The sequence below is a fragment of the Nansenia antarctica genome, assembly GCF_963989245.1.
Source record: "Nansenia antarctica genome assembly, chromosome: 7".
Lineage (NCBI taxonomy): Eukaryota > Metazoa > Chordata > Actinopteri > Argentiniformes > Microstomatidae > Nansenia > Nansenia antarctica.
The window spans coordinates 34,091,346-34,118,917 of NC_137677.1; the positions used below are offsets into that span (position 1 = coordinate 34,091,346).

Below are 27,572 nucleotides of genomic sequence, written 5' to 3' on the forward strand. Positions count from 1 at the left end.
AGGCTGCTGAGTGGTTCAATACAACACTCTGCTGTCTGTGGATGATTGGGGCTGCGCTGAGTCTGGAATGGGCTTTTTATGGAATTTATGAGAAACATACACACACACACACACACACACGCACACACACACTCACACACCCCTCATTTGTCCATACAGTCCCTCTCTCCTGCTACGTATGTGACCCGTGCATACTTCCTGCTCCTCGTGCTCCCTGCACCCCCCCCCCCCCCTGTATTGTGTCATATCCTGTAAGACTAGGGTCTTCCTGCCATCCTGGGGGTCACACATTCATTCCGGAGTAGCCGAACCAGCTAGTCAACCCTTAGCCAATAATTCCCACATTAAAGGTTTGCATCTTGAAACATTTCAAAAGTGTCAATGAATAATTCTACTGGCTGACTTGTCCCCTTTAATGCTATTTCTTCTTTCTTCAAACGCCACCTGTCCTGTCCCCCTCACATCCGGCAAGTCGCAAATCCATAAATGAAGTGATTTGGTTAATAGTAATAACCCCCCACAGTTTAGGTCTTGATTGGCCCAGAAGGCGCAGGGGGGTGTGGAGGAGGAGGCGGGGTGGTGATGTGTCCAGCAGGCCTGGGGGGGCTGGGGATGGAGAGGGGGGCTGGGGATGTGGATGGAGAGGGGGGCTGGCGCTTGGGTTAGGTGGGCGTGTGTGTCCGCCTCCAGGAGGAGGGCTCTCTTCCACTCCGGCAGAGAGGAGGGAGTTACTTCGGCTTGAGAGGCGCTGTGATGTGTTGCACGACACAACCGATACCTGTTCACATCATCGGAGGTTCCGTTTTTTCCCCAAACAAGTGTCGGGGGGAGTGAGGAACAAGACAAGACTCCGTGATTATCCAAGTGACACATGAGGCCAGACGAAGGGGTGCGTAACGAGTTGTCCAAACTTTAGAGAGAGAGAGAGAGAGAGAGAGAGAGAGAGAGAGAGAGAGAGAGAGAGAGAGAGAGACGAGAGAGAGAGAGGGAGAGAGAGAACGAGAGAGACAGACAGACAGAGAGAGAGAGAGAGAGACAGAGAGAGAGAGACAGAGACAGAGAAAGACAGAGAGAGAGAGAGAGAGAGACAGAGAGAGAGGGAGAGAGAGAGAGACAGAGAGAGAGACAGAGAGAGAGAGAGAGAGAGAGAGAGAGAGAGAGAGAGAGAGAGAGAGACAGAGAGAGGAGAAGAACAAGGTTTATCTGCAACCTGTTTTCAAGTCCGACTCGGACACCGAGACCAGAGGCTGGACATTCAGAAGGACTTCATGTGAAAATCTTTGCGCACAAGAGGACATTTGCGCACTGGAGGAAAACGATATTTTTGCTTTTCAAATGTCCTTTTTATTCTCCGAGCCGGAGTGAGAGGGTCTGCTCTGCCTGCCTTTATTACCGCAGAGGAACGGCGGAGACTTCACCTGTCATGCGGAGTACAAACCGGTGGAATAGGAAATTGTTCCAGTAAAATGTTACAGAGCTGTTAAACTTATTGGATCGTGACCTAAATGCAGAAAAGGGAAATGAACTTTCAACCCAATAAATTGTAAACCTCGGTGAATGATTGACAACTCAGCCCGGAGAGACGGAGTGTGTGGGTGCTGCTGAGCCAGCCTACAGAAACCCGCACAAACTTTCCATCGATCCGTGGGAGAAACACACTGTGTGATACTTTATTTTAGTTGTATTTATTTTTCTTGCTGCATTTTGGAACCATGGTTCCTTCGCAAGGTGCTCCGGCTGTTGGAACCAAACGCGCAGGCTGCGGTCTGGAATGAGACTTGCTGGTGATTTATGGAGCAGAGCACCGGGGACATGCTGCTGGAGACATTACCGTCTCCTTTTGGGATTTCATATTTCCGAGATGCAGTCATAAATTAAAGGGAAGGCCCTGAGCTGAGAAAACACTCAAGTCCGCACATTCGCAGTTCCTGTCATTTTCTACTTCCACCTATACTTTCCACGGAGACTCCACCGATCTCCACCGTTCCCGTTCCCCGTGCCCATGGCCCCCCCGGTGAAACCCCCGCTGTGCGGCGTCGCCCGGTGGCTCCTCGCGCTGCTCCTCTCCCAGCTGCCCCGGCTGGCCCTCGCCGCCTCCAAGGACATCGTTTGCGAGCCCATCACGGTGCCCATGTGCAAAGGGATCGGCTACAACCTCACCTACATGCCCAACCAGTTCAACCACGACACCCAGGAGGAGGTGGGCCTGGAGGTCCACCAGTTCTGGCCCCTGGTCCGTATCCGCTGTTCCCCCGACCTGCTCTTCTTCCTGTGCAGCATGTACACCCCCATCTGCCTGCCGGACTACAAGAAGCCCCTCCCGCCCTGCCGCTCGGTGTGCGAGCGGGCCAAGCGCGGCTGCTCCCCCCTCATGACCCAGTACGGCTTTGAGTGGCCCGAGAGGATGAGCTGCGAGCAGCTGCCCCAGCTGGGGGACGAGACCCTGTGCATGGACCAGAACAGCAGCGAGACCACCACCCTCTCCCCGCCCTTCCCCAAGCCCACGCCCAAGGGCACCCACCACCGCCGCCGGCCGCAGTCGGCCCCCAAGCCCCCGGCGGCGCCCCCCGAGTGCAGCCAGGAGTGCCGCTGCCGTGACCCCCTGGTGCCCATCCAGGAGGGCCACGCCCTGGACAACCGGGTCCACACGGGCCCGCTGCCCAACTGCGCCCAGCCCTGCCACCAGCCCTACTTCTCCCAGGACGAGCGCACCTTCACGGCCTTCTGGGTGGGCCTGTGGTCGGTGCTGTGCTTCGTGTCCACCCTCACCACCGTGGCCACCTTCCTCATCGACATGGAGCGCTTCCAGTACCCGGAGAGGCCCATCATCTTCCTGGCCGCGTGCTACCTCTTCGTCTCGCTGGGCTACATCATTCGGCTGGTGGCGGGTCACGAGAGGGTGGCGTGCGGCGGCGGCGGCGGGGGCGACCAGCTCCACATCCTGTACGACACCACGGGCCCCGCCCTGTGCACGCTGGTCTTCCTGCTCATCTACTTCTTCGGCATGGCCAGCTCCATCTGGTGGGTGGTGCTCTCCCTCACCTGGTTCCTGGCGGCGGGGATGAAGTGGGGCAACGAGGCCATCGCCGGCTACTCCCAGTACTTCCACCTGGCCGCCTGGCTCATCCCCAGCGTCAAGTCCATCGTGGTCCTGGCCCTGAGCTCCGTGGACGGCGACCCCGTGGCGGGGATCTGCTACGTGGGGAACCAGAGCCTGGAGAGCCTGCGGGGCTTCGTGCTGGCCCCGCTGGTGGTCTACCTCTTCACGGGGACCCTCTTCCTGCTGGCGGGCTTCGTGTCGCTGTTCCGCATCCGCAGCATCATCAAGCAGGGCGGCACCAAGACGGACAAGCTGGAGAAGCTGATGATCCGGATCGGCCTGTTCACGGTGCTCTACACGGTGCCGGCCACCATCGTGGTGGCGTGCCTGGTGTACGAGCAGCACTACCGGCCCGGGTGGGACCGGGCCCTGACGTGCTCCTGCGAGCAGGAGCGCCGGCGCCTGGGCCTGGGGCCCGACTACGCCGTGTTCATGCTCAAGTACTTCATGTGCCTGGTGGTGGGCATCACGTCGGGCGTGTGGATCTGGTCGGGCAAGACTCTGGAGTCGTGGAGGCGGTTCGTGGCGAGGTGCTGCCCCTGCTGGGCTCGGAAGCAGCAGCAGCCGGGGGGGTCCGGGGGGGGCGCGCCCTCGTCCATGTACAGCGAGGCCAGCACGGCGCTCACGGCCCCCCACCACCACCACGCCCTGGGGGCCGCCCTGCCCCCGGGGTCCTACCACAAACCTGCCCCGCCCTCGCACGTGTGAACGGGACCTCCTAGATGACCCCCACCCCCCCACACACACACACACACTACCGCCACCACTCCCCCCTTAACGCACATGTGACCGTGAGACCGTGACCCCCCCCTCCCCCTCTCTCTCTCTCTCTCCCCACCTCCTCCTCCCTCCTTTATTTGTGTGAAAAGTGCCTCATTTGGACACTGGAGAATGTGGTGAGAGTGAGACTGGAGAATGTGGTGAGACTGGAGAATGTGGTGAGAGTGAGACTGGAGAATGTGGTGAGAGTGAGAGAAACACTGAGAGATTCTCTGGGTGTGGGACCGGAGAAAAGGAGGAAGAGGAAACCCAAGTTATCTTTTTTGGAGAAAAAAAACCTTAATATATAGAAAAATATGCATTGACCAACCAGCCCCCACCTAACCTACAGTCCTGCTCTTCTTGGAACATGCAGTCACACATGTTGTTTTACAAGGAAGAAGATTGGATAGAAATCACTTCTTTTTTTTTTTAAGAGAGAGAATTGGACCTCTGTTTGAACTCTGCGGTGCTCCTGTTGCTTGTTGCTGCTTTGGGAAAGTACTAGAACATTTTCGAGCCTTAGGAAAAGGCAATGTGTTGTTTAAAAGCGCCCACGAAGTCAGCCCAGCCCCTGGACAGAAGTATAGGGTTGTTAAGTTGTGACGTGTTTCCGGGTCCAACGTTGGCTGAGGCGCTCTCTGCGAAATGCCGCAGTAATAATAACGATTCATTTTATTTGTATAGCGCTTTTCCGAGGCTCAAAGACGCTGACAATATGCGAAAAACTGGAAAGTGCTGCGTCCCTTGTTGTATGAATAGATCCGAGTCTAAAAAACGATTGAACTGTCATTCTACCGCTTTAGTGCACTGGTACTCTGGTGCAGGGAATCTTTTATTTGGACCCGGAAATTGCTAAACGTCACGCGTGACGTCAGACTTAACAACCGAATACCCTGCATCCCTGTACTGTCTGTCTGTCTGTCTGTATAGCTGGACCCAGGGAGTGAACTCAGTATTCATTGCTGTGCGTGCATATACTGTACGTGTTCTAACAGACTCTGGCTTGAGCTGCCCTGAATATATAGGATCCCATAATAAGACAGGAAGGGTACAGCGTGTATCTAGGCTGGCTTTTAACTGGGGGAAAACAGCTTGGGAACATTATCTTTTCTTTGTTGTCCCTGGTGATTTGAATCACAATAGTGTGTGTGTGTGTGTGTGTGTGGGTGTTTGGGTGCGTGTGTGTGTTTCTTATCTGTGGTGTGTAAGGGTGTGTTTGTACCACTGGGTTTGTGTGCAGCTCTAGTTGGATCCAGTATGTACCAATGCAGACAAGGTCTTTCCTGGTAGTAAGCTTCTCTCTGGTTCAACTGGTGTCTGTCTCTCTACACCTTCTGTATTACCACAGAATCTCTAATCTAGCTGTTGGCCAGTTGCTGGAGCCTTATAACAACCCCCAAAGAGGTATACAGATATGTAAAAAAAAAAAAGAAGAAAAAAAGTGTCCCCTTTTCTGAAGAACTGGAGTCAAATCACAATTGTAAAATTATTGGGAGCTGTTCTTATCTGAAAAAGTGTATTTAAAAAAAAAATCTATGTCAAAAGTAGCCTCTAGAAAGGAAGCAAACGCACCATAACCATTGCAGTTTACTACTTGCGAAAGGATTGATATTAAACATGTTGTAAAACCGTTTGGACAGAGACAGACGTCTGTCAGCTCAGAGCTCTTTCTCCCAGACCTGCACCTGGCTGGCCTCTCTGCATCTGTGGCTGAAGGCCTGCTGCTGTGCTCGACTCCACCTAGTGGTCCACATATGTACTGCACACATCGGTCCACCCACCGTCCCCTCAACGGCTGAAAGTACTGTACTGTATTCACCAATAAGCTAGACTGAACACTTGAATACGGTAGTCTGCAGAATCTATGTTCATGTTGTCAATGACTGTACTTGTGTTTTCTTTCGGTCATGGGTCCCACACACAACAAGGGTGAAACTGTTCTGTTTAACGGTCAACAACGATGGTTTAAAAAGAAAGAAAAGAAAGCAAGCATCAAAGCAGTTCTTACAAAGGCTACACAATGTGTGGGGTGGATGTGCAGAAGGTGGTGAACTCTCCACGCACCGATGGTTGGCCACACCTTGACCTGTCCTGTGTTTCATGGTTGGCCACACCTTGACCTGTCCTGTGTTTCATGGTTGGCCACACCTTGACCTGTACTGTGTTTCATGGTGGTTGTCGTGTTGTCTGTTGTGCTTCAATGTGTTTCAAACCACAGACCACATAGTGTGTGAATGGTCCAGAGTGTGTCTATATTTAATTTATTAGCTTGTATCCTGGCAGTGTGTGTGTGTGTGTGTGTGTGTGTGTGTGTGAGAGAGATCATTCTACCCTGTCATTTGTGAATCTGCTTTGGGGTCATTCTGTAGATAAGTATGGACGGCAGCTGTGTGTGTGTGTGTGTGTACTTAATTCTCTGATAAGATGAAATGTGTCATATCCATTGCTGAGATTTTAAAAGAAAGATTTTTAGATATTTATAAAAATGCAGTTTTCTACTCATTTCATGTGTCTGACTGGTAGAGAATAAAACTGTGGACCATTCTTTCAATGAGAACGTGTTATTTTGTTTCAATGCTACATTTCACTATGCAGACATATTTCATAGTCACACAGTAAACAGCATTTAAAGTGCCATTTATAAATGGCTTATGACTAGTTTCTAAACTGCAGTTTACTTGTTCATAAATCACCTACAGTATAACCCATTCACAAACCAACCATTTTAACAATAACATTTTAATTTAAAATGTTCAAGTCACTTGGTGCTTGCCAGGTAGTGAGCTTACAGTTATTACGCTCATAAAGAGTAAACAACTGTGTATCTAAGTGCAAGCTCACTATTTGGCAAAAACCAAGCTGCTATTACACATTTAAAATGAATGAATTATCTATTTGTTTAGAAATGATGTATGAACATAAGAAAGACTAGAGTTTATAAACTAGTTATGAACCCTTTACAGATGGCATGTTGAAGTGTTACCGTCTCATACACCTAAAGTAAGTACAACAGATTTGTTACATGATTAGTGTTTATTTAAAATACTCCATCTGCAAATGATTTCAATTTAAAAACACATTTCACAGCTAGTAGCCTACATAGTAAGCAGGAAAAAAAAAGAAAAAAAACAACAACTCAAGTCTTTTTTTCTCTCTATGTAGTTTAGTTCTTCTGCACAGGGGGCTGAGGGGGGTGGAGGCTGGGGGGAAGGTTGGGGGGGTGGTGGGTCTGCTCCCACAAACAGTCACTGCGAAGGAAGTTGGAGTGGTGGTGGGGGGGGGCGGTACAGTCGGGTCTCCGGAGAGAGGGGTGATTGGTTGGTTGGGCTGTGGAGGTCAGAGGTCAGGTCCTGCTGTGGGCCTATGAGAGCACAGCGGTGGAGGCTGTGGGCCTATGAGAGCACAGCGGTGGAGGCTGTGGGCCTATGAGAGCACAGCGGTGGAGGCTGTGGGCCTATGAGAGCACGGCGTTGGAGGCTGTGGGCCTATGAGAGCACGGCGTTGGAGGCTGTGGGCCTATGAGAGCACGGCGTTGGAGGCTGTGGGCCTATGAGAGCACAGCGTTGGAGCGTCTGATGCCCACCAGGTTGTCGGCGCTGAAGGACCTCCTGATGGCGCCGCGACTCAGGTCTCTGAACTTGTCCTCACACAGCCTGGAGATCGCCTGCACACACAGAGAAGGTTGTTATGTCATTGGCTTCTGTAACAGGCCTGTTCTCTCACCACTGACACCAAACAAGAGTCCCATTCTAACCCTCCCTCCCCACACCGGCCCAGTATGACCAGTATGACCAGGAACCAGTACCCAGTCACAGTAGCCAGTCCCCCCGCCCCGCGGTGGTGTAGCGGTCTACGCACTGGCCGCTAGTGCATGCTGCCCACCGGGGCCAGGGTTCGTATCCCGGCTCGCCAGATCCAGATATGGCCGAGGCACACGGGAAGCGGCATATTGGCCGGCCGCTTCCGAGGGGGGTATAGGAGTAGTTCTGGACTAGGATCCGTCGCGCAACACCGCCCCCTGGGTGCCGGAATAACGGTACTGGGCTCGAGGAGCCAGTCAGCCTAGTCTGCCTGGCGCCCTCCTCTGGGACTGCCGGCCACGGGGTCGTGCGGCGGATCCCATGCAATAGGCAGGGGATAATTGGATGCTAAGTTGGGTTAAATTGGCTACCAAATTGGGTGAAAAAGGGATAAAATCTGAAAAACAAATTTAAAAAAAAAAAAAAAACAGTAGCCAGTCCCAGTAACCAGTCCTAGTAACCAGTCCCAGTAACCAGTCCCAGTAACCAGTCCCAGTAACAGTAACCAGTCCCAGTAACCAGTCCCAGTAACCAGTCCCAGTAACCAGTCCCAGTAACAGTAACCAGTCCCAGTAACCAGTCCCAGTAACCAGTCCCAGTAACCAGTCCTAGTAACCAGTAACCAGTCCCAGTAACCAGTCCCAGTAACCAGTCCCAGTAACCAGTCCTAGTAACCAGTAACCAGTCCCAGTAACAGTAACCAGTCCCAGTAACCAGTAACAGTAACCAGTCCTAGTAACCAGTCCCAGTAACCAGTCCTAGTAACCAGTCCTAGTAACCGTCCCAGTAACCAGTCCCAGTACCCAGTAACCAGTCCTAGTAACCAGTAACCAGTCCCAGTAACCAGTCCCAGTAACAGTAACCAGTCCCAGTAACCAGTCCCAGTAACAGTAACCAGTCCTAGTAACCAGTCCCAGTAACCAGTCCTAGTAACCAGTCCCAGTAACCAGTAACAGTAACCAGTCCCAGTAACCAGTCCTAGTAACCAGTAACAGTAACCAGTCCCAGTAACCAGTCCCAGTACCCAGTCCCAGTAACCAGTAACAGTAACCAGTCCCAGTAACCAGTCCCAGTAACCAGTAACAGTAACCAGTCCTAGTAACCAGTCCCAGTAACCAGTAACAGTAACCAGTAACAGTAACCAGTCCCAGTAACCAGTAACAGTAACCAGTAACAGTAACCAGTCCTAGTAACCAGTCCTAGTAACCAGTAACAGTACCCAGACCAAGTAACCAGTCCTAGTAACCAGTCCCAGTAACCAGTAACAGTAACCAGTAACAGTAACCAGTAACAGTAACCAGTCCCAGTAACCAGTCCCAGTAACCAGTAACAGTAACCAGTCCTAGTAACCAGTCCTAGTAACCAGTAACAGTACCCAGACCAAGTAACCAGTCCTAGTAACCAGTCCCAGTAACCAGTAACAGTAACCAGTAACAGTAACCAGTAACAGTAACCAGTCCCAGTAACCAGTCCCAGTAACCAGTCCTAGTAACCAGTCCCAGTAACCAGTCCTAGTAACCAGTCCTAGTAACCAGTAACAGTAACCAGTAACAGTAACCAGTAACAGTAACCAGTCCCAGTAACCAGTCCCAGTAACCAGTAACAGTAACCAGTCCTAGTAACCAGTCCTAGTAACCAGTCCCAGTAACCAGTCCTAGTAACCAGTCCTAGTAACCAGTAACAGTAACCAGTAACAGTAACCAGTAACAGTAACCAGTCCCAGTAACCAGTCCCAGTAACCAGTCCCAGTAACCAGTCCCAGTAACCAGTCCTAGTAACCAGTCCTAGTAACCAGTCCTAGTAACCAGTCCTAGTAACCAGTCCCAGTAACCAGTAACAGTAACCAGTCCCAGTAACCAGTCCTAGTAACCAGTCCCAGTAACCAGTCCCAGTCCTAGTAACCAGTCCCAGTAACCAGTCCTAGTAACCAGTCCCAGTAACCAGTCCCAGTAACCAGTCCCAGTAACCAGTCCCAGTCCCAGTAACCAGTCCCAGTCCCAGTAACCAGTCCCAGTAACCAGTCCCAGTAACCAGTCCCAGTCCTAGTAACCAGTCCCAGTAACCAGTAACAGTAACCAGTCCCAGTCCTAGTAACCAGTCCTAGTAACCAGTCCTAGTAACCAGTCCCAGTAACCAGTCCTAGTAACCAGTCCCAGTAACCAGTCCCAGTAACCAGTCCCAGTAACCAGTCCTAGTAACCAGTCCCAGTAACCAGTCCCAGTAACCAGTCCTAGTAACCAGTCCTAGTAACCAGTCCCAGTAACCAGTCCTAGTAACCAGTCCTAGTAACCAGTCCTAGTAACCAGTAACAGTAACCAGTCCCAGTAACCAGTCCCAGTAACCAGTCCCAGTAACCAGTCCTAGTAACCAGTCCCAGTAACCAGTCCCAGTAACAGTAACCAGTAACAGTAACCAGTCCCAGTAACCAGTCCTAGTAACCAGTCCCAGTAACCAGTCCCAGTAACAGTAACCAGTAACAGTAACCAGTCCCAGTAACCAGTAACAGTAACCAGTCCCAGTAACCAGTCCTAGTAACCAGTAACAGTAACCAGTAACAGTAACCAGTCCCAGTAACCAGTCACAGTAACCAGTCCCAGTAACCAGTCCTAGTAACCAGTCCCAGTAACCAGTCCCAGTAACCAGTCCTAGTAACCAGTCCCAGTAACCAGTAACAGTAACCAGTCCCAGTAACCAGTCCTAGTAACCAGTCCCAGTAACAGTAACCAGTCCCAGTAACCAGTCCCAGTAACCAGTAACAGTAACCAGTAACAGTAACCAGTCCCAGTAACCAGTAACAGTAACCAGTCCCAGTAACCAGTCCTAGTAACCAGTCCTAGTAACCAGTCCCAGTAACCAGTCCCAGTAACCAGTCCTAGTAACCAGTCCTAGTAACCAGTCCCAGTAACCAGTCCCAGTAACCAGTCCTAGTAACCAGTCCTAGTAACCAGTCCCAGTAACCAGTCCCAGTAACCAGTCCCAGTAACCAGTCCCAGTAACCAGTCCCAGTAACCAGTCCCAGTATGACCAGTAACCAGTAACCAGTAACCAGTCTTAGTAACCAGTCCCAGTATGACCAGTACCCAGTCCCAGTATGACCAGTAACAGTCCCAGTCCCTCACCTCCAGCTTCGTGGCTCGTTGGTTGCTGAGTGGCTCCAGGGGGAAGCTGAGGTTGTTGCTGTCGGCCAGGGAGCGCAGGTCAAAGTAGTACTTGGCGTAGACGCTGGCCGGCACGTTGATGTTGAACTGGAGCAGCTCCAGGAACTGTCTCTCCATCTCATTCCTGCCAGAGAGAGAGAGAGGGTCAGAGGGTCAACACAGGGTCAACCAGAGGGTCAACACAGGGTCAACAGAGGGTCAACACAGAGTCAACAGAGGGTCACCACGGGGTCAACACAGGGTCAACACTGGGTCAACACTGGGTCAACACAGGGTCAACAGCGGGTCAACAGAGGGTCAACACAGGGTCAACAGAGGGTCACCACGGGGTCAACACAGGGTCAACACAGGGCAACACAGGGTCAACCAGAGGGTCAACACAGGGTCAACACAGGGTCAACACAGGGTCAACACAGGGTCAACACAGGGTCAACCAGAGGGTCAACACAGGGTCAACACAGGGTCAGAGGGTCAACAGAAGGTCAACAGAGGGTCAAACAAGAGGGTCAGAGGGTCAACACAGGGTCAACAAGAGGGTCACCACTAGGGATGTCCCGATCCCACTTTTTCACTACCGATACCGATACCGATACCTGGGCTTCGGGTATCGGCGATACCGATACCGATCCGATATTTGTATAATTTTTTTGACCCCTGAATTTTTTTTATTTTTTTTTTCCTAACACCAGGGGAGCCACCCCTCCTAAATTTCGTTGTTTGGTACCTGTACTGTAGCAATGACAATAAAGACCATTCATTCATTCATTCATTCAAATACCTCCCCAGTATATAGTCCACACCAACAACAGTTAAATTAAAGACTGCCAGCCTTTATTAAAGCAACAAAAATAGTACTCTGCAGTACTCAGTGACCACCTCTCTTAAAACGACATGGACTTTGCTTTTGTTAATTTTCCATTCGAGCAGCATCTCCTCCATGGCTGCCTTAATGGAATCCCCAGTGTGTGAGCCACGGAACTCACGGGCATGCAGCACCGCTTTCTTGAAAGTAAAATCAGAGTCTATCCAGTGTGCTGTGAGACTCAACAACGACATTGGACACACGTCTGAGCTCCAAATGTCCGTTGTGAAGCTAATAGCATCGACATTCTCCAATAGTTTGGCGAGGAACTCACACACTTCATTGTGCATTTTCGGGATGGCATTTTCGGTTATATAATGCCGACTGGGCAAAGTATAACGCGGCTCTAGGTGTTCAATTAAACTCCGAAACCCCACATTCTCTACCACCGAAAGTGGTTGGTCGTCGAGCACAATAAACCGAACCAATTTCTCCGTTATTGCTTTTGCAATTTTGCTGTCTGGGGGGAGTTTCTCTCGCATCTCGCCAATGTTATGTTCAATAACGGAGTCGAACTCAGAGCTTGTAGTCGGAGCTGGCAACACGAGTGTAACACAAAACGTAATACGGCACATGTCGTAAAGCCCAAACTGTCGTAAACACAGACGTAACACAGACGCGGATCGGGCACGCGGATCGGAGCCTTTTTTTTTTCTGGTCCGATCTCCGATCCAGCATTCAGGACCAATATCGGGTCGATATCCGATCTCAGTATCGGATCGGGACATCCCTAGTCACCACAGGGTCAACACTGGGTCAACACTGGGTCAACACTGGGTGAACACTGGGTCAACACTGGGTGAACACTGGGTCAATACTGGGTCAACACTGGGTCAACACTGGGTCAACACTGGGTGAACACTGGGTCAACACTGGGTCAACACTGGGTCAACACTGGGTCAACACAGGGTCAACAGAGGGACAGAGGGTCAGAGGGTCAGAGGGTCAACACTGGGTCAACACTGGGTCGTCAGAGGGTCAACACTGGGTCAACACTGGGTCAACACAGGGTCAACCAGAGGGTCAACACAGGGTCAACACAGGGTCAGCACTGGGTCACCACAGGGTCAACACTGGGTCAACCAGAGGGTCACCACAGGGTCACCACAGGGTCACCACAGGGTCAACACTGGGTCAACACTGGGTCAACACAGGGTCATCACTGGGTCAACACTGGGTCAACACAGGGTCAACAGAGTGTCACAGGAACTCCACCCGCCACCCTGCTTCCTCCACCCTCCATCCTCCACCCTGCTTCCTCCACCCTGCTTCCTCCACCCTCCATCCTCCACCCTGCTTCCTAGTCAACAGGTCAGATGTCATAGGGGCGCCGTTCATCTAACCAACAAGCAAACAGGACAGAAAAAAAAACTCTTTCCTCTCCTCCCTCCCCCAGCCCCCTCCCCCTCTCTCCCCCCCCCCCCACCAAGCCTATGAGCTGATTGTCCAGAGGCTTTTGTTTCCATCATCTCCAGGAGGGTTCTGAGAGAGACAGAGAGAGAGAGGCACTTCCTGTCTCTCCTCAGTGTTCTCCGTAGGGTGGGGTGGGGGTGGGGTGGGGGGGGCCCTTCACCAGGGGACAGTCCATTAGCAGACCAGACTGGCTCTCGGTCCAGACAGAGCGTCAGAGATAGAGAGGTAGATCATGTTAGGAGACAGACGCATCACTGTCCTTCTCCAGACAGCCCTCATCACCATCACCATCATCACCAACCATCATCATCACCATCATCATCATCCCTGTCTCCAAGGAGACAGCATCCAGGATGCTTTGTGGGAAAGAGAAGGAGACATGAGGCTGGAGGATGGAGGGAGGAGGAGGAGGGAGGAGGCTGGTCTCCCGGGGCAACTAATGGAGCGGGCGAGAGCTGGGGCCATTATGTCGGAGCGGTGAGAGCACTCGAGCCCCCCCCCCCCTCCCTCCCTCACTCCCACCCTCCATCCCTCCCTCCCTCCCTCTGCTCACAAAGAGCACTTCAATGGAGGGGATGAAAATAGACCAGAGAGCACAGGGCCGGTAGGGCTCATACATAGAAAACACACGCACACACACACACACACACACACACACACACACACACACACACACACACACACACTGACACACACAACACGCACATAACACACACACACAATAAATAAAAACACACACACCTGACCCTAGGCCACTCCAGAGGCTAACAGAATGAGGGCCAGTAGTAGGGAACAGCCCACTGATTGCTTTCAGATTGTCTCCTGTACACAGCCATCTGACTGTGTGTGTGTGTGTGTGTGTGTCTCTCTCTTGCTCTGTCTATGTGTGTGCGTCTCCACTCACGTCCTCTAGTGTGTGTGTATGTGTGTGTGTGCGTGCGCCCTCACCTACTCACATGTCCTCCACAGTGATGTCTTTGAGGATCTGACAGTAGTCTAGGTGTGCGTGTGTGTGTGTGTGTGTGTGTGTGTGTGTGTGTGTGTGTGTGTCTCACATGTCCTCCACGGTGATGTCTTTGAGGATCTGACAGTAGTCTACGTGTGTGTGTGTGTGTGTGTGTGTGTGTGTCTCACATGTCCTCCACAGTGATGTCTTTGAGGATCTGACAGTAGTCTGTGTGTGTGTGTGTGTGTGTGTGTGTGTGTGTGTGTGTGTGTGCGTCTCACATGTCCTCCACGGTGATGTCTTTGAGGATCTGACAGTAGTCTACGTTCCAGACGGCCTGGTCGTCCCAGACCTTGGAGGCCAGCAGGATGGCTCCCAGCACTATGCGCTTCCAGTTACACGGACAGATGTCCATCTCTGCATAGGTCAGCAGCCTCTCTAGGTATACCTGGGGGGGAGGGAGAGGGGGGGAGAGGAGAGAGGGAGAGAGAGAGAGGAGGGAGAAAGAGAGAGAGGAGGGAGAGAGAGAGAGGAGGGGGAGAGAGAGAGAGAGAGAAAGAGAGAGAGAGAGGGGAGGGAGAGAGAGGAGGGAGATATCAGAGTCAGCCTCATGTAACACAGGGTAGCGCCATTTTACTTTATTTAATCTGGTCAAGTATATACTATGTGAAGCGGTTTATTTAATTTGAATCAGAATATTGTTATCTGTAGCCTAAGTTGCTGTTTATGTGAATGTACCAGTCTTAGGTTGAATGACCCTGATATCGCTTTATTTGTTTTCCTTTCGGACTGAATATTATTATTATAACTACATCTATATAAAACTACCTACTGGAATTCAATACAGTTGGATAAAAGAAGTACATCTCCTCGTCTTATTGTGTCCTGACCGATGCACCATCTTGTCTACAATCTACACCTGAAAGAACGAGCCCTACCCTATTACCTCACTAACACCCACTGCTACCTAGTTAACGATAACACTACTTTACATTGTTAGCAGGCTCACAGAACAAGCTGTGTTAGTTGACTAGCGATGTGTCATTTTCAACAACGCTGAAATGTATTCACATTTTTCTAAATAAAAGTCAGAATATTAAATCGGCTTCCGACTTGTTTTCCCTTTCACCAGCAGCTGTGACATTTACATCAATATGTCTATACATCTATACATACACACTGCACATTGCTACCTTAACTGTACATAGCTCATAACTGTATATACACCTCTAAACTACCGTACTTGCCATACTGTACATATCATTTTTTATATCATGTTGTTGTTATATTATATCACTATTTGCACTTCTGGTTGGATGCTAAACTGCATTTCGAGCTTGTACTTTTCAATGACAATAAAGTTGAATCTAATCTAATCTAATCAGAGTCAGACTGGGGGATGTTAAATAATAATAATAATAATAACAATAATAATAATAATAATAATAATTCATTTTATTTATAAAGCTTTTCAGGGACTCAAAGATGTCATACTGGATTGTTCTCACTGTGTATAACATTTCAGATGTCTAGTTTATTTTAATTCTATTGTCACTTTATTTTGTTGTTGCTGTTGTTTGTGAGCTGCTGTATCGCCTTAATCTATCTATCTATCTATCTATCTATGTGCCTGTCTATCTATCTATCTGTGTCTGTCTATCTATCTATGTGTCTGTCTATCTATCTATCTATCTATCTGTCTATCTATCTATGTGTCTGTCTATCTATCTATGTGTCTGTCTATCTATCTACCTACCTACCTATCTATCTATCGTGTCTATCTACGTGTCTCTATCTATCTGTGTGTGTCTCTATCTATCTATCTATGTATCTATGTATCTATGTGTCTATCTATCTAGCTATCTATGTGTGTGTCTCTGTCTATCTATCTATCTATCTATGAGTGTGTCTCTATCTATCTATCTATCTATCTATCTATCTATCTATCTATCTATCTATGTATCTATGTGTTTATCTATCTATCTATCTATCTATCTATCTATCTATCTATCTGTGTCTATCTATCTGAATTCATTCCATTCATTTAGCAGACGCCTTGTTCCAAAGCATGTGGACGTTAGTCTGAGCCCAGGGCGCCCAGCCCCAACCCTGAAGACATCAGCTTGATTCATTCATGGCCACATCTTTGTCACGCTCCCTAAAATGACTAATCAGATTACATGAATGAAGTTCCATTCACCAGCCTTGTAATAACAGTACACTGCTGCCCTCTGGTGGCCGGTTGGTTTAAATGCAGGGTAATATGACAAGCAGTCAATACATGATTGATCTATACAGTATGCGTCAACAAGGTGTATATATATATATATATATGAATATTGAATATGTTGTCTTACACAGAAAACATCCTCATCATGACTGCTGATGCACTGCTAGCTGTTAACGACATTAAGAAGAGTAATGATTGGACACCTCATACAGAGAGGTGATTGGAGGCGTCATACAGAGAGGTGATTGGAGGCCTCATACAGAGAGGTGATTGGAGGCCTCATACAGAGAGGTGATTGGAGGCCTCATAGAGAGAGGTGATTGGACACCTCATACAGAGAGGTGATTGGAGGCCTCATACAGAGAGGTGATTGGACACCTCACCAGAGTGACGATGGCGCACTCGGCCGTGAGCTGGGCAGCGCTGAACAGCGTCCTGACGAACCGGTAGATGAGTTTGTGCTCCGGGTCCGTGCGCGCGTAGTCCTCTGGGACCGCCTCTCTCTGCAGGGGGGGGGGGGGAGAAGGGGAGGGAGGAGAAGGAGAGAAGGCTGTTTCAGACACGCATCGCATCCAACACACCAGGGTTCCTACAAGTTTCAACAAATCAAATTTAAGACCTCTTTGAATAGAATTTTGGACCTATTCGCGACTCCATATGATAGCTTTTTGTCATCCTCGAGGTGATGAAATTAGGGATTTCACTGCCATACAGACAAAAAAGGAAGCGAATTGGCATTTTTGGGGTTCCAGCTTGATTCATTTCCGCGTAAATAGATGTGGTCGGACTGATTTCCTTGCAGGATCTAATTTTTAAGACCTAGCACCTCATTTTTAGACAGAATAACTGAAACTTGTGAACTTCTTAGGCCTTATCAATTTGATTGCTGGATTTTAGCAGGCATGAAAACAGGTCGGGGTGAAAAAGGTGAGAAGGATATGAGACCCGGATCCTGCTAGGGCAGTCGGAGACTGAGAGCCAAAAAAGATTATTGGGGTACCAGAAAGAGACACATCATACATGCGGGCTCACAAAAGCTCTCCCTCTCACTCTCCCTCACTCACACACACACTCCAATAGGCTACGAGACCAGTGGCGTCATTTCAGCAAAAGCCACGATATGGCATGGTACCGAATGGGGGGGTAGAGGTGGATTTTTTCCCTCCAAATCAGTTATGCAAGTCAATTTTAGTGAGTTGTTTCTGTACAAAAACGAAAATATGAATGTATAATTAAGTGCAAATAAAGTATCTTTACATGTTCACATGTAAACATACACATATGTTGTATAAGAAACTAGACTGACAACTTCTCATGAAATGCGCAACAGTGCAGCTTTAATATACCGTATTTTCCGCACTATAAGGCGCACCGGATTATAAGGCGCACCTTCAATGAATGGCCTATTTTAGAACTGTTTTCATATATAGGGCGCACCGGATTATAAGGCGCATAGAATAGAATATAGAATACTGCAGTCAAACGTTTGACTGGGGTTGCGTTACGCCCAAGCTCCACCTACTGCGTTGCGTCACCTCTCCATCGGTGTTGTGTCAACTTCCCGTTGTCCATGCTCCACCTGAGCGTTGTCACCGTCAACGTTCTACCTGCTCCACTGTCAAAAATATATATTTTTCCACCTCAAGTATCAGCCGTTCGTCATCCATTTTTGCAACAAGCGTCAAGGACCTGCGGTGATTCACAGCTGACTCGCGTGAATAGCAATTCGCAATAGCTGCGACCACGAGATATAGAGTAGTTAGCTACAAGCATTTTCAATCTGCTATTATCTCTATTAGTGGATTAACCGCTGTGGTGATTTAACAGCTGATAAAAAATACATCAAGTAGACTACAAACAGAGCAAAACAACACCAGAAAACAACCAATAGGCTATACAATTATAACCAACAACCAATATGTGACAGCTCCTGGTGAAATGTGCAACGTAATTTTTCGGTTTTTACACATGCTTAAACTACAGATGGTAAGCTTTCAAATGATGTGTCATACATTCAAATCAGAGAAAGATTGAACACGACAGGCGTATTTGAATGTTGGTTCACCTCAAACACTGAATGGGAGAAAAGTGACTCTGAACGCAACCCCAGCTATGAACGCAGCCACAGCTACGAACGCTCCTAACAAAACACATCGCTACGAAGGTCTCAACTGTATTTTAATAACATGACAACATACTGGGAGAACATCGACATGCTAAAAACACATAACTACACATAACTAGATGAACACACAGTTCTTGCTTTTGAACACGAGCTAAAACGAAAGTATGTTTACAAGTCAACCCTCCCTTACCGGTAGCCTCCGGCAAACGAGAATAATGAATCCAATACACAAATTATAAGTATTTAGTGATCGTTAAACTGTTGTTTATTATATCGAGTGGGTACTTTAAAACTTCAAGTTGAAAGCACCAAGAAGGACCGCCTCGAAATTCATCGATGTTCATGTCCCGTGCTCGCGCTGTTGCCTTCATTCGAATAGTGACTGTAGAGACGCTTCTACTTGGTGTTTACTGATTACCGTAATGCTGCAAGCGGTGCGGCTTTGTAGTTTACCAGTCGTACTGAAACATTTTGACAGAGCGCCTTGAGCGCCGTGTACAACCAGTATGGATCAACAAATTAACCAATTGATCCATATATAAGGCGCTCCGGGTTATAAGGCGCACTGTCGGTTTTTTTGAAAATTAAAGGCTTTTAAGTGCGCCTTATAGTGCGGAAAATACGGTAAGCTAGTACAGTGTTTCCCAAACTGTGGGGCGTGGGGGGTACTGCAGGGGGGGCGCGATTTATTATTATTATATATATATATATACAGTATATATACGCGATCCATGTGCACCCAAGCTCAACACATATATACCATATATCTGCCATATATCATACTTCCGTTATATATCGAAAAATATGATGATAAATACATATAAAACGGAGGTATGATATATATGGCAGTCTCACGCGCCTGTCACGTCTCCAGTACATTAGAACTTCGCATCCTTTGATACATATGGCGGGATGTAAGGATCTTGTAACTTCGCAAACAATGGCAAAATTGAAATAGTTTACTCTATGTTCAACTGCCGCGGCGAAGTTACAGATCCTTACATCCCGTCATATGTATCAAAGGATGCAAAGTTCTAATGTACTGGAGACGTGACAGGCGCGTGAGACTGCCATATATGTGCCATTTTATATGTATTTATCATCATATTTATATCATCAAGGATCTTGACGGGATGTAAGGATCTTCGCAAACAATGGCAGAATTGAAATAGTTTACTCTATGTTCAACTGCTGCGGCGTTGCCTTTAATATACAAATATTGTATGACCCTCAGCCTGCTCACACGACGCGGCTCCACGGTTCTTTGGTGGAAAGGCATTTTTAACGAACTCCCAGCGAAATCAAAACACGAAAATCTTCTGTCACTACCTTTTCCAGTTGAACATAGAGTAAACTATTTAAATTTTGCCATTGTTTGCGAAGTTACAAGATCCTTATATGTATCAAATGATGCAAAGTTCTAATGTAGCTACTGGAGACGTGACAGGCGCCTGAGACTGCCATATATCATACCTCAGTTTTATATGTATTCATCATCATATTTTTCGGGCATTTAGCTCATTAAACGGCGAAAATCACTGGCGGACCTGGGTTGCGATTCCATTTAATTTACAGGGAACTATGTGTGAAAGGGGCTAACAGCTTGCAAAATAGGCTGACAACGCTAACGTTAGTAGTTATCTGTACTGTATCTGTACTGCACTTAGTAATGTTAGTACCAAATGTTAGTACCAAAGTTAGCCATCTATCGTTAGCTAGCAATTTGTATTTTGTTAATGTTACATTCTTATCTCAGTATTTGCGACTTCAGTCCTTGTCTTCTCTCAGCATACAAAAACCTCGGCTGACGTTCTGTCACCAATTTCTTCACCAAGGAGTTTCACACGCACATTACAGTTTCAGCGCTTCACGCCTGCGCACCTGTTCGCTACAATGCTTCGCTTTTCTGTAGCCCTGGTACAGAACGGTACCTGGTCCATCAAAATGTTATCGTTCGAACGTTCAACGTGCGTTCCAGACTAATGGGCCGCTCCGGATCTATATGATTCAGGGAAGTCACCTATTTTGGATTCAAAACGGCTAATTTCGACGAAAGGTGAGCGATTATCATGCCTGTATCTATCTATCTATCTATCTATCTATCCTCCCACTAAAGCCATGTCTTCCTGATCCCATTGCAGCACAGGGGCAACTACAGGATGAAGATCTATGAGAGGGAGAGCTTCGGAGGTCAGATGCACGAGATGATGGACGACTGTGAGAACATCATGGACCGCTACCAGATGAACAACTGCATGTCCTGCAACGTGATGGAGGGCCACTGGCTGATGTACGACCAGGCCAACTACAGGGGCAGGATGATGTACATGAGGCCCGGTGGCGAGTACAGGAACTTCAGGGATATGCACATGGGCAACAACAACATGAGGTTCATGTCCATGAGGCGCATCATGGATTCCTGGTACTAGATGTTGCTTGATTGGTTCTTCGAGAGATCGTAGAGACATCGAATAAAGTTTTTAGAAAATTTGAATTTTGAAGTTGCATGTTTGTTTTGTTTTTTACAAAGTGTACGATGATAACACACACATGGGCATGCATGTGTACACACACACACACACACACACACACACACACACACACACACAGTTCCCTCTCTCTCTCTCACTCACTCTTTCTATCCTTCTAGCTGTTGAAGGACGGTAGACGTGCTTCTTGCTTTTTTTTTCTATTTCATTTTCTTTTGTGCTGCTCTTTTGTTCTAATATTTTTGTCTAATAATAATAATAATAATAATAATAATACAAAGTATAATTAAAAGCAAGCAACAGATCAAGTTCAAACAGTGATTCAAACAAACACAAACAAAACAAAACAAGAGAAAACAAAAGACTTAAAAACAACAATCAGTTAAAGATACGCCTGTTTAAAAAGGTGTGGTTTCAGGCAGGATTTGAAGGTGGAGAGAGAGACGTTGCGGATGTCTTGTTGAAAAGAGTTCCAGAGACGGGGGGCAGAGTGGCTGAAGGCTCTAGACCCCATAGTGGATCATAGTGGTCTACTATGCCTTTTCTCTGTCAAAGTTGTGTGGATCTTTCAAAGAGTAGCTACAGATGGACAATGACCCAAAACATACTGCGTAAGCAATCCAGGAGTTTTTTAATCACCTGATCTCAACCCGATCAAGCATGTATTTCACTTAATTAAGTCAAAACTAAAGGCTAAAAGACCCATGAACAAACAACAACTGAAGACAGCTGCAGTGAAGGCCTGGCAAAGCATCACAAAGGAGGAAACCCATATCAAATAAAACACCAATGCACTGTTCATGGAGGCCTTTTCCCTAGCCCCCTCCAAAACTTCTATTTCAACCTCAGTAAATGACCTTCTACACGATTTCAACATAAAACTCACAAAAACCATTGACGATATCACAACCATTATGTCCAAATGCATCTGGTAAACAAAAAGCTCCCTGGAGAACTGCCCCATCTGTAAAGACGCAAAAAAGAGAATGTCGTAAAGTGGTATTCTATATTCATTGGAGCTGACAGTGGGAATACCCCCATAAGAAAACATACATCTGTGCCATGTACATAAAAGATAGTTTGGGCACCATGGAGGAAACTCTCAGCACCATAGTGATATGATTCGCTTGTGCTCACGCTTGGGCTTTGGGCTTTGGGTTTTGAGGTCCTAGACGAGTCCATGGTTCAGGACTCAGCTGGATCCCTCCGCTGTAGACACTGACCTGGGACAATTACACTGTAGACACTAACCTGGGACAATTACACTGTAGACACTGACCTGGGATAATTACACAGTAGAGATTACAGCATGGACAATTAATGAATACTAACATGTGGCAGAAAGGCCCCACCCCTTTGACCCCCTTTGACGGGTCAACCAACGAGTCATCAACACATTTAAGTCCTTTGTGAGTCAATTTAGGAAGTCACATAATATGGGTATTGTAGTCTTAGTCTCTTGTTAGTCAGAGTCATTGTTATGGTCCAGTCAGTGATGGTTACTATAGATAGATAGACAGATAGACAGACAGACAGACAGACAGACAGACAGAGAGACAGAGAGACAGAGAGACAGATAGATAGATAGATAGAGGTAGGTAGGTAGGTAGGTTGTTAGGTAGGTAGGTAGATAGACAGACAGACAGATAGACAGATAGACAGATAGATAGATAGATAGATAGTAGGTAGGTAGGTAGGTAAGAAGGTTGGTAGGTAGGAAGGTAAATGGGTGGGTGATAAGGCTAGTCGCTGACTCAGAGCCTCTTTCTCTCTCCAAACAATGGTAGAGGCCCCTGGTCCCACAGGTATAAAATGGAGGGCTTCCCAACAGCTAACCACCACTAGCAACATGACTTCCAACATGAACATGGGAAAGATCACCTTCTACGAGGAGAGGAACTTCGGCGGCCGCTCCTACGACTGTATGAGCGACTGTTCCGACATGTCCTCCTACATGAGCCGCTGCCAGTCCTGCAGGGTGCACAACGGCTGCTGGATGGCCTATGAGCGCAACAACTACATGGGCAACCAGTGGTTCTTCAGGAAGGGCGAGTACTCCGACTACAACAACATGTTCAACTGGAACATGAGTTCCTGCCGTTACATCCCCATGGTAAGTCCATACAACCATCTATATATCTATCTATCTATCTATCCTCCCACTAAACCCATGTCTTCCTGATCCCATTGCAGCACAGGGGCAACTACAGGATGAAGATCTATGAGAGGGAGAGCTTCGGAGGTCAGATGCACGAGATGATGGACGACTGTGACAACATCATGGACCGCTACCAGATGAACAACTGCATGTCCTGCAACGTGATGGACGGCCACTGGCTCATGTACGAGCAGCCCAACTATATGGGCAGGCAGTGGTACATGAGGCCCGGCGAGTACAGGAACTTCAGTCAGATGTGCCATGGCCACAACAACATGAGGTTCATGTCCATGAGGCGCATCATGGATAACTGGTACTAGATGTTGCTTGATTGGCTCTTCGAGAGATCTAAAACACATTGAATAAAGTTTTTTAAGAAAATGTGAATTTTGAAGTTGTATGTTTTGTTTTTTTACAAAGTGTACGATGTTAACACACACATACACACACGTGGGAATGCATGTACACACACACACACACACACAGTTCTCTCTCTCTCTCACACTCACTCTCTCTCTCTATCCTTCCAGTTGTAGAAGGACAGTAGACATGCTTCCCGCTCACCCCCCCATTGCTTTTTTGCTTCTATTTTCTATTCTATTTGCTTCTATTTCATTTTATTTATTTATTTCTGCTGTAATCGCTACACTAATGGTTCTCTACTCACGCAAGCCTTTGAAGAGGATTAAGATATACATTCACACTTCCCAAAGCTGACGAGGCAGTTTACAGCTGCAAAATTCACTGGACAGGTGAATTATCCGTCTGCAAAATTACTGAAAAGCAGCCAACTGAAGTCTTCGTTAGCATCATTAGCAACAAACAGGCCTGAGCCTTGGGCTTGTATGACTAAACAACGCCGAGATAAGAGTCAGAGGCGCCGGTCAAAACGCACGGAACAAGACATGGAGCGGCGAGCTGGCATAACTCCAAAGGCCTAAGAAAAATTACATATCGACTGTCTTCCTAACATTACGGTCTCAGATATAATCCCTGTACTCTGCCACTCACAGCCGACACAGAGACCAAACACAAAACCACTCTAGCTAGCAGTTGTCAATGCTAGATCTTTAGCTAAGAAATCTCTATTAATCAAAGACTTGATTACCTCCTATGAACTTAATTTCTTATTTATTACTGAAACTTGGTTAGAAAAAGATAACAAGGCACCCCATCCCATTTTAGAACCTTCGATGTTGTTAGATCCCATAAGAAAGGAGGTGGAATCGTCTCCTTTTTCAGAGACAGTTTTAACTGCAAACAGACATCGTTTAGATAATTTTTTAACATTTCAATATCTTTCAGTTGTTTATAAATGCTCCCCTAGAATCCTCTTCATCATTCTATACAGACCACCATGGACCTTACATGGACAGACGGTATTATGGTTAACCAATGTTTGACTGTGGGGAGGCTGTGGCGCAGGAGGTAGAGCTGCCGTCTAATGATTGCAAGGTCGGCAGATCGGCGGTTCGAGCTCCGGCTGGCGACATGTTGAAGTGTCCTTGGGCAAGACACTGAAGCTCAATTTGCTCCGAGTGAGTGGGCCGGCGTCTTGCATGGTAGCTTGCCGCCATTGGTGTGTGAATGTCTGTGTGAATGTCTGTGTGAATGGGTGAATGAGAGGCCGTTGTAAAGCGCTTTGGATAAAGGCGCTATATAAGTGCAGTCCATTTACCATTTACCAATGAATAGCCTCCCTAAGCCTTTCAACTGGGCTGGAAATGCCACGTTGAGTGACCCACAGTTAATACAACGGAAACACAGAAAGAGGAACTCCGCATAGAGATAGTAGTGAGGTGGATGCAATACACATTATCTGTTAGGATAATGCATATACAGTCATGACCAAAACTATTGGCACCCCTGCACTTCTGTCAGGTAATGCCCCCACTTCTCCCTGAGAATGCTTTCTATTACAAATACTTTAATATTCCCATGTTTATTTATTTTGTTTGCATTAGAACGACACAATTTTTTTTAGAAAAAAAGCCAAATCTGACATCATTCCACACAGAACTCCAAAAATGGAGTAGACAAAATGATTGGCACCCTCAACTTAGACAGACAGACCGATAGAAGGATAGAAGGATAGATAGATAGACAGATAGAGAGATAGATAGATAGATAGATAGATAGATAGATAGATAGATAGATAGATAGATAGATAGATAGATAGATAGATAGATAGATAGATAGATAGACAGACAGACAGACAGACAGATAGACAGATAGACAGATAGATAGATAGATAGAAAACATTTCAAAGGTCACTGTTCACCTGTCACAAGGCTTGATATCAAAATTGGATGAATGGGTGACTGATGGAAAATGACTTGTGACACCTTGTTGCCCTCCGTTTAGACAACAGTCTATAACAGGAAGTAGGAGGCATCTGAAGAGAATAACCAATCAATACGTTTAGGCCCTGTGACAACCAATACGATAGTGGGAGGTTCGAGAACATCTGATGAAAATGCATTGAACACTATGTATGATTGTATGAAGATCAGTTCAACTCCTTTGTTATGACAATAAAGACCTGTATCTGATGTCATTCTGGTATTCCGCGAAGATTCTTATTTGCAACTACAATAGATAGATAGATAGATAGATATATAGATAGATAGATCGATGCAGTAGATAGATAGATTGATTGATTGATACAATGGAAAGATGGATGGATGGATGGATAGATGGATAGATGGATGGTTGGATGGATGGATGGATGGATGGATGGATGGATGGATGGATGGATGGATAGATAGATAGATAGTTGAATGGGTGGGTATGTGGGTGGGTAGGTAGATAGGTAGGTAGATAGGTGGATGGGTACACAAGGCTAGTCGCTGACTCAGAGCCTCTCTCTCTCTCCAAACAATGGCAGAGGCCCCTGGTCCCACAGGTATAAAATGGAGGGCTTCCCAACAGCTAACCACCACTAGCAACATGACTTCCAACATGAACATGGGAAAGATCACCTTCTACGAGGAGAGGAACTTCGGCGGCCGCTCCTACGACTGTATGAGCGACTGTTCCGACATGTCCTCCTACATGAGCCGCTGCCAGTCCTGCAGGGTGCACAACGGCTGCTGGATGGCCTATGAGCGCAACAACTACATGGGCAACCAGTGGTTCTTCAGGAAGGGCGAGTACTCCGACTACAACAACATGTTCAACTGGAACATGAGTTCCTGCCGTTACATCCCCATGGTAGGTCCACACAACCATCTATCTATCTATCTATCTATCTATCTATCTATCTATCTATCTATCTATCCATCCTCCCACTAAAGCCATGTCTTCCTGATCCCATTGCAGCACAGGGGCAACTACAGGATGAAGATCTATGAGAGGGAGAGCTTCGGAGGTCAGATGCACGAGATGATGGACGACTGTGACAACATCATGGACCGCTACCAGATGAACAACTGCATGTCCTGCAACGTGATGGACGGCCACTGGCTCATGTACGAGCAGCCCAACTATATGGGCAGGCAGTGGTACATGAGGCCCGGCGAGTACAGGAACTTCAGTCAGATGTGCCATGGCCACAACAACATGAGGTTCATGTCCATGAGGCGCATCATGGATAACTGGTACTAGATGTTGCTTGATTGGCTCTTCGAGAGATCTAAAACACATTGAATAAAGTTTTTTAAGAAAATGTGAATTTTGAAGTTGTATGTTTTGTTTTTTTACAAAGTTTACGATGATAACACACACATACACACACGTGGGAATGCATGTACACACACACACACACACAGTTCTTTCTCTCTCTCACACTCACTCTCTCTCTCTATCCTTCCAGTTGGAGAATGACAGTAGACATGCTTCCCGCTCACCCCCCCATTGCTTTTTTTCTGCTTCTATTTTCTATTCTATTTGCTTCTATTTCATTTTATAATTTTTTAAATTTTTTCTGCTGTAATCGCTACACTAATGGTTCTCTACTCACGCAAGCCTTTGAAGAGGATTAAGATATAAATTCACACTTCCCAAAGCTGACGAGGCAGTTTACAACTGCAAAATTCACTGGACAGGTGAATTATCCGTCTGCAAAATTACTGAAAAGCAGCCAACTGAAGTCTTCGTTAGCATCATTAGCAACAAACAGGCCTGAGCCTTGGGCTTGTATGACTAAACAACGCCGAGATAAGAGTCAGAGGCGCCGGTCAAAACGCACGGAACAAGACATGGAGCGGCGAGCTGGCATAACTCCAAAGGCCTAAGAAAAATTACATATCGACTGTCTTCCTAACATTACGGTCTCAGATATAATCCCTGTACTCTGCCACTCACAGCCGACACAGAGACCAAACACAAAACCACTCTAGCTAGCAGTTGTCAATGCTAGATCTTTAGCTAAGAAATCTCTATTAATCAAAGACTTGATTACCTCCTATGAACTTAATTTCTTATTTATTACTGAAACTTGGTTAGAAAAAGATAACAAGGCACCCCATCCCATTTTAGAACCTTCGATGTTGTTAGATCCCATAAGAAAGGAGGTGGAATCGTCTCCT

General features: G+C 47.2%; 4 protein-coding genes across 4 annotated transcripts in view; 3 read left to right on the forward strand and 1 right to left on the reverse strand.

The window, feature by feature from the left end:
- The first annotated feature begins 994 nt into the window (after positions 1-994).
- Positions 995-6,376, forward strand: fzd5 (frizzled class receptor 5). The gene has a single exon (XM_080536176.1). It carries the CDS (start codon positions 2,003-2,005, stop codon positions 3,806-3,808), a length of 1,806 nt encoding a protein of 601 aa, XP_080392302.1. The 5' UTR covers positions 995-2,002; the 3' UTR covers positions 3,809-6,376.
- A 663-nt stretch (positions 6,377-7,039) lies between these two features.
- The window catches only part of ccnyl1 (cyclin Y-like 1), a 36,369-nt gene continuing 15,836 nt past the window's right edge, over positions 7,040-27,572 (reverse strand). Inside the window, exons 7-10 of the mRNA XM_080536181.1 lie at positions 16,655-16,774; positions 14,323-14,489; positions 10,782-10,944; positions 7,040-7,526 (exon numbers count right to left, since the gene is read on the reverse strand). Of these exons, the coding sequence (XP_080392307.1) occupies positions 7,410-7,526; positions 10,782-10,944; positions 14,323-14,489; positions 16,655-16,774 (567 nt within the window). The 3' untranslated portion in view covers positions 7,040-7,409. The remainder of the gene's footprint in view (positions 7,527-10,781; positions 10,945-14,322; positions 14,490-16,654; positions 16,775-27,572) is intronic.
- On the forward strand, positions 22,735-23,363 carry LOC308162086 (gamma-crystallin M2-like; the record flags this gene model as incomplete). Its single annotated transcript, XM_080536185.1, has 2 exons — positions 22,735-22,998; positions 23,079-23,363. 2 exons carry the CDS (start codon positions 22,735-22,737, stop codon positions 23,361-23,363), a joined length of 549 nt encoding a protein of 182 aa, XP_080392311.1.
- LOC308162089 (gamma-crystallin M2-like) lies at positions 25,993-26,649 on the forward strand (the record flags this gene model as incomplete). The annotated part of the gene is made up of 2 exons (XM_080536188.1): positions 25,993-26,256; positions 26,365-26,649. The coding sequence occupies 2 exons, from the start codon at positions 25,993-25,995 to the stop codon at positions 26,647-26,649; spliced, it is 549 nt and encodes a 182-aa protein (XP_080392314.1).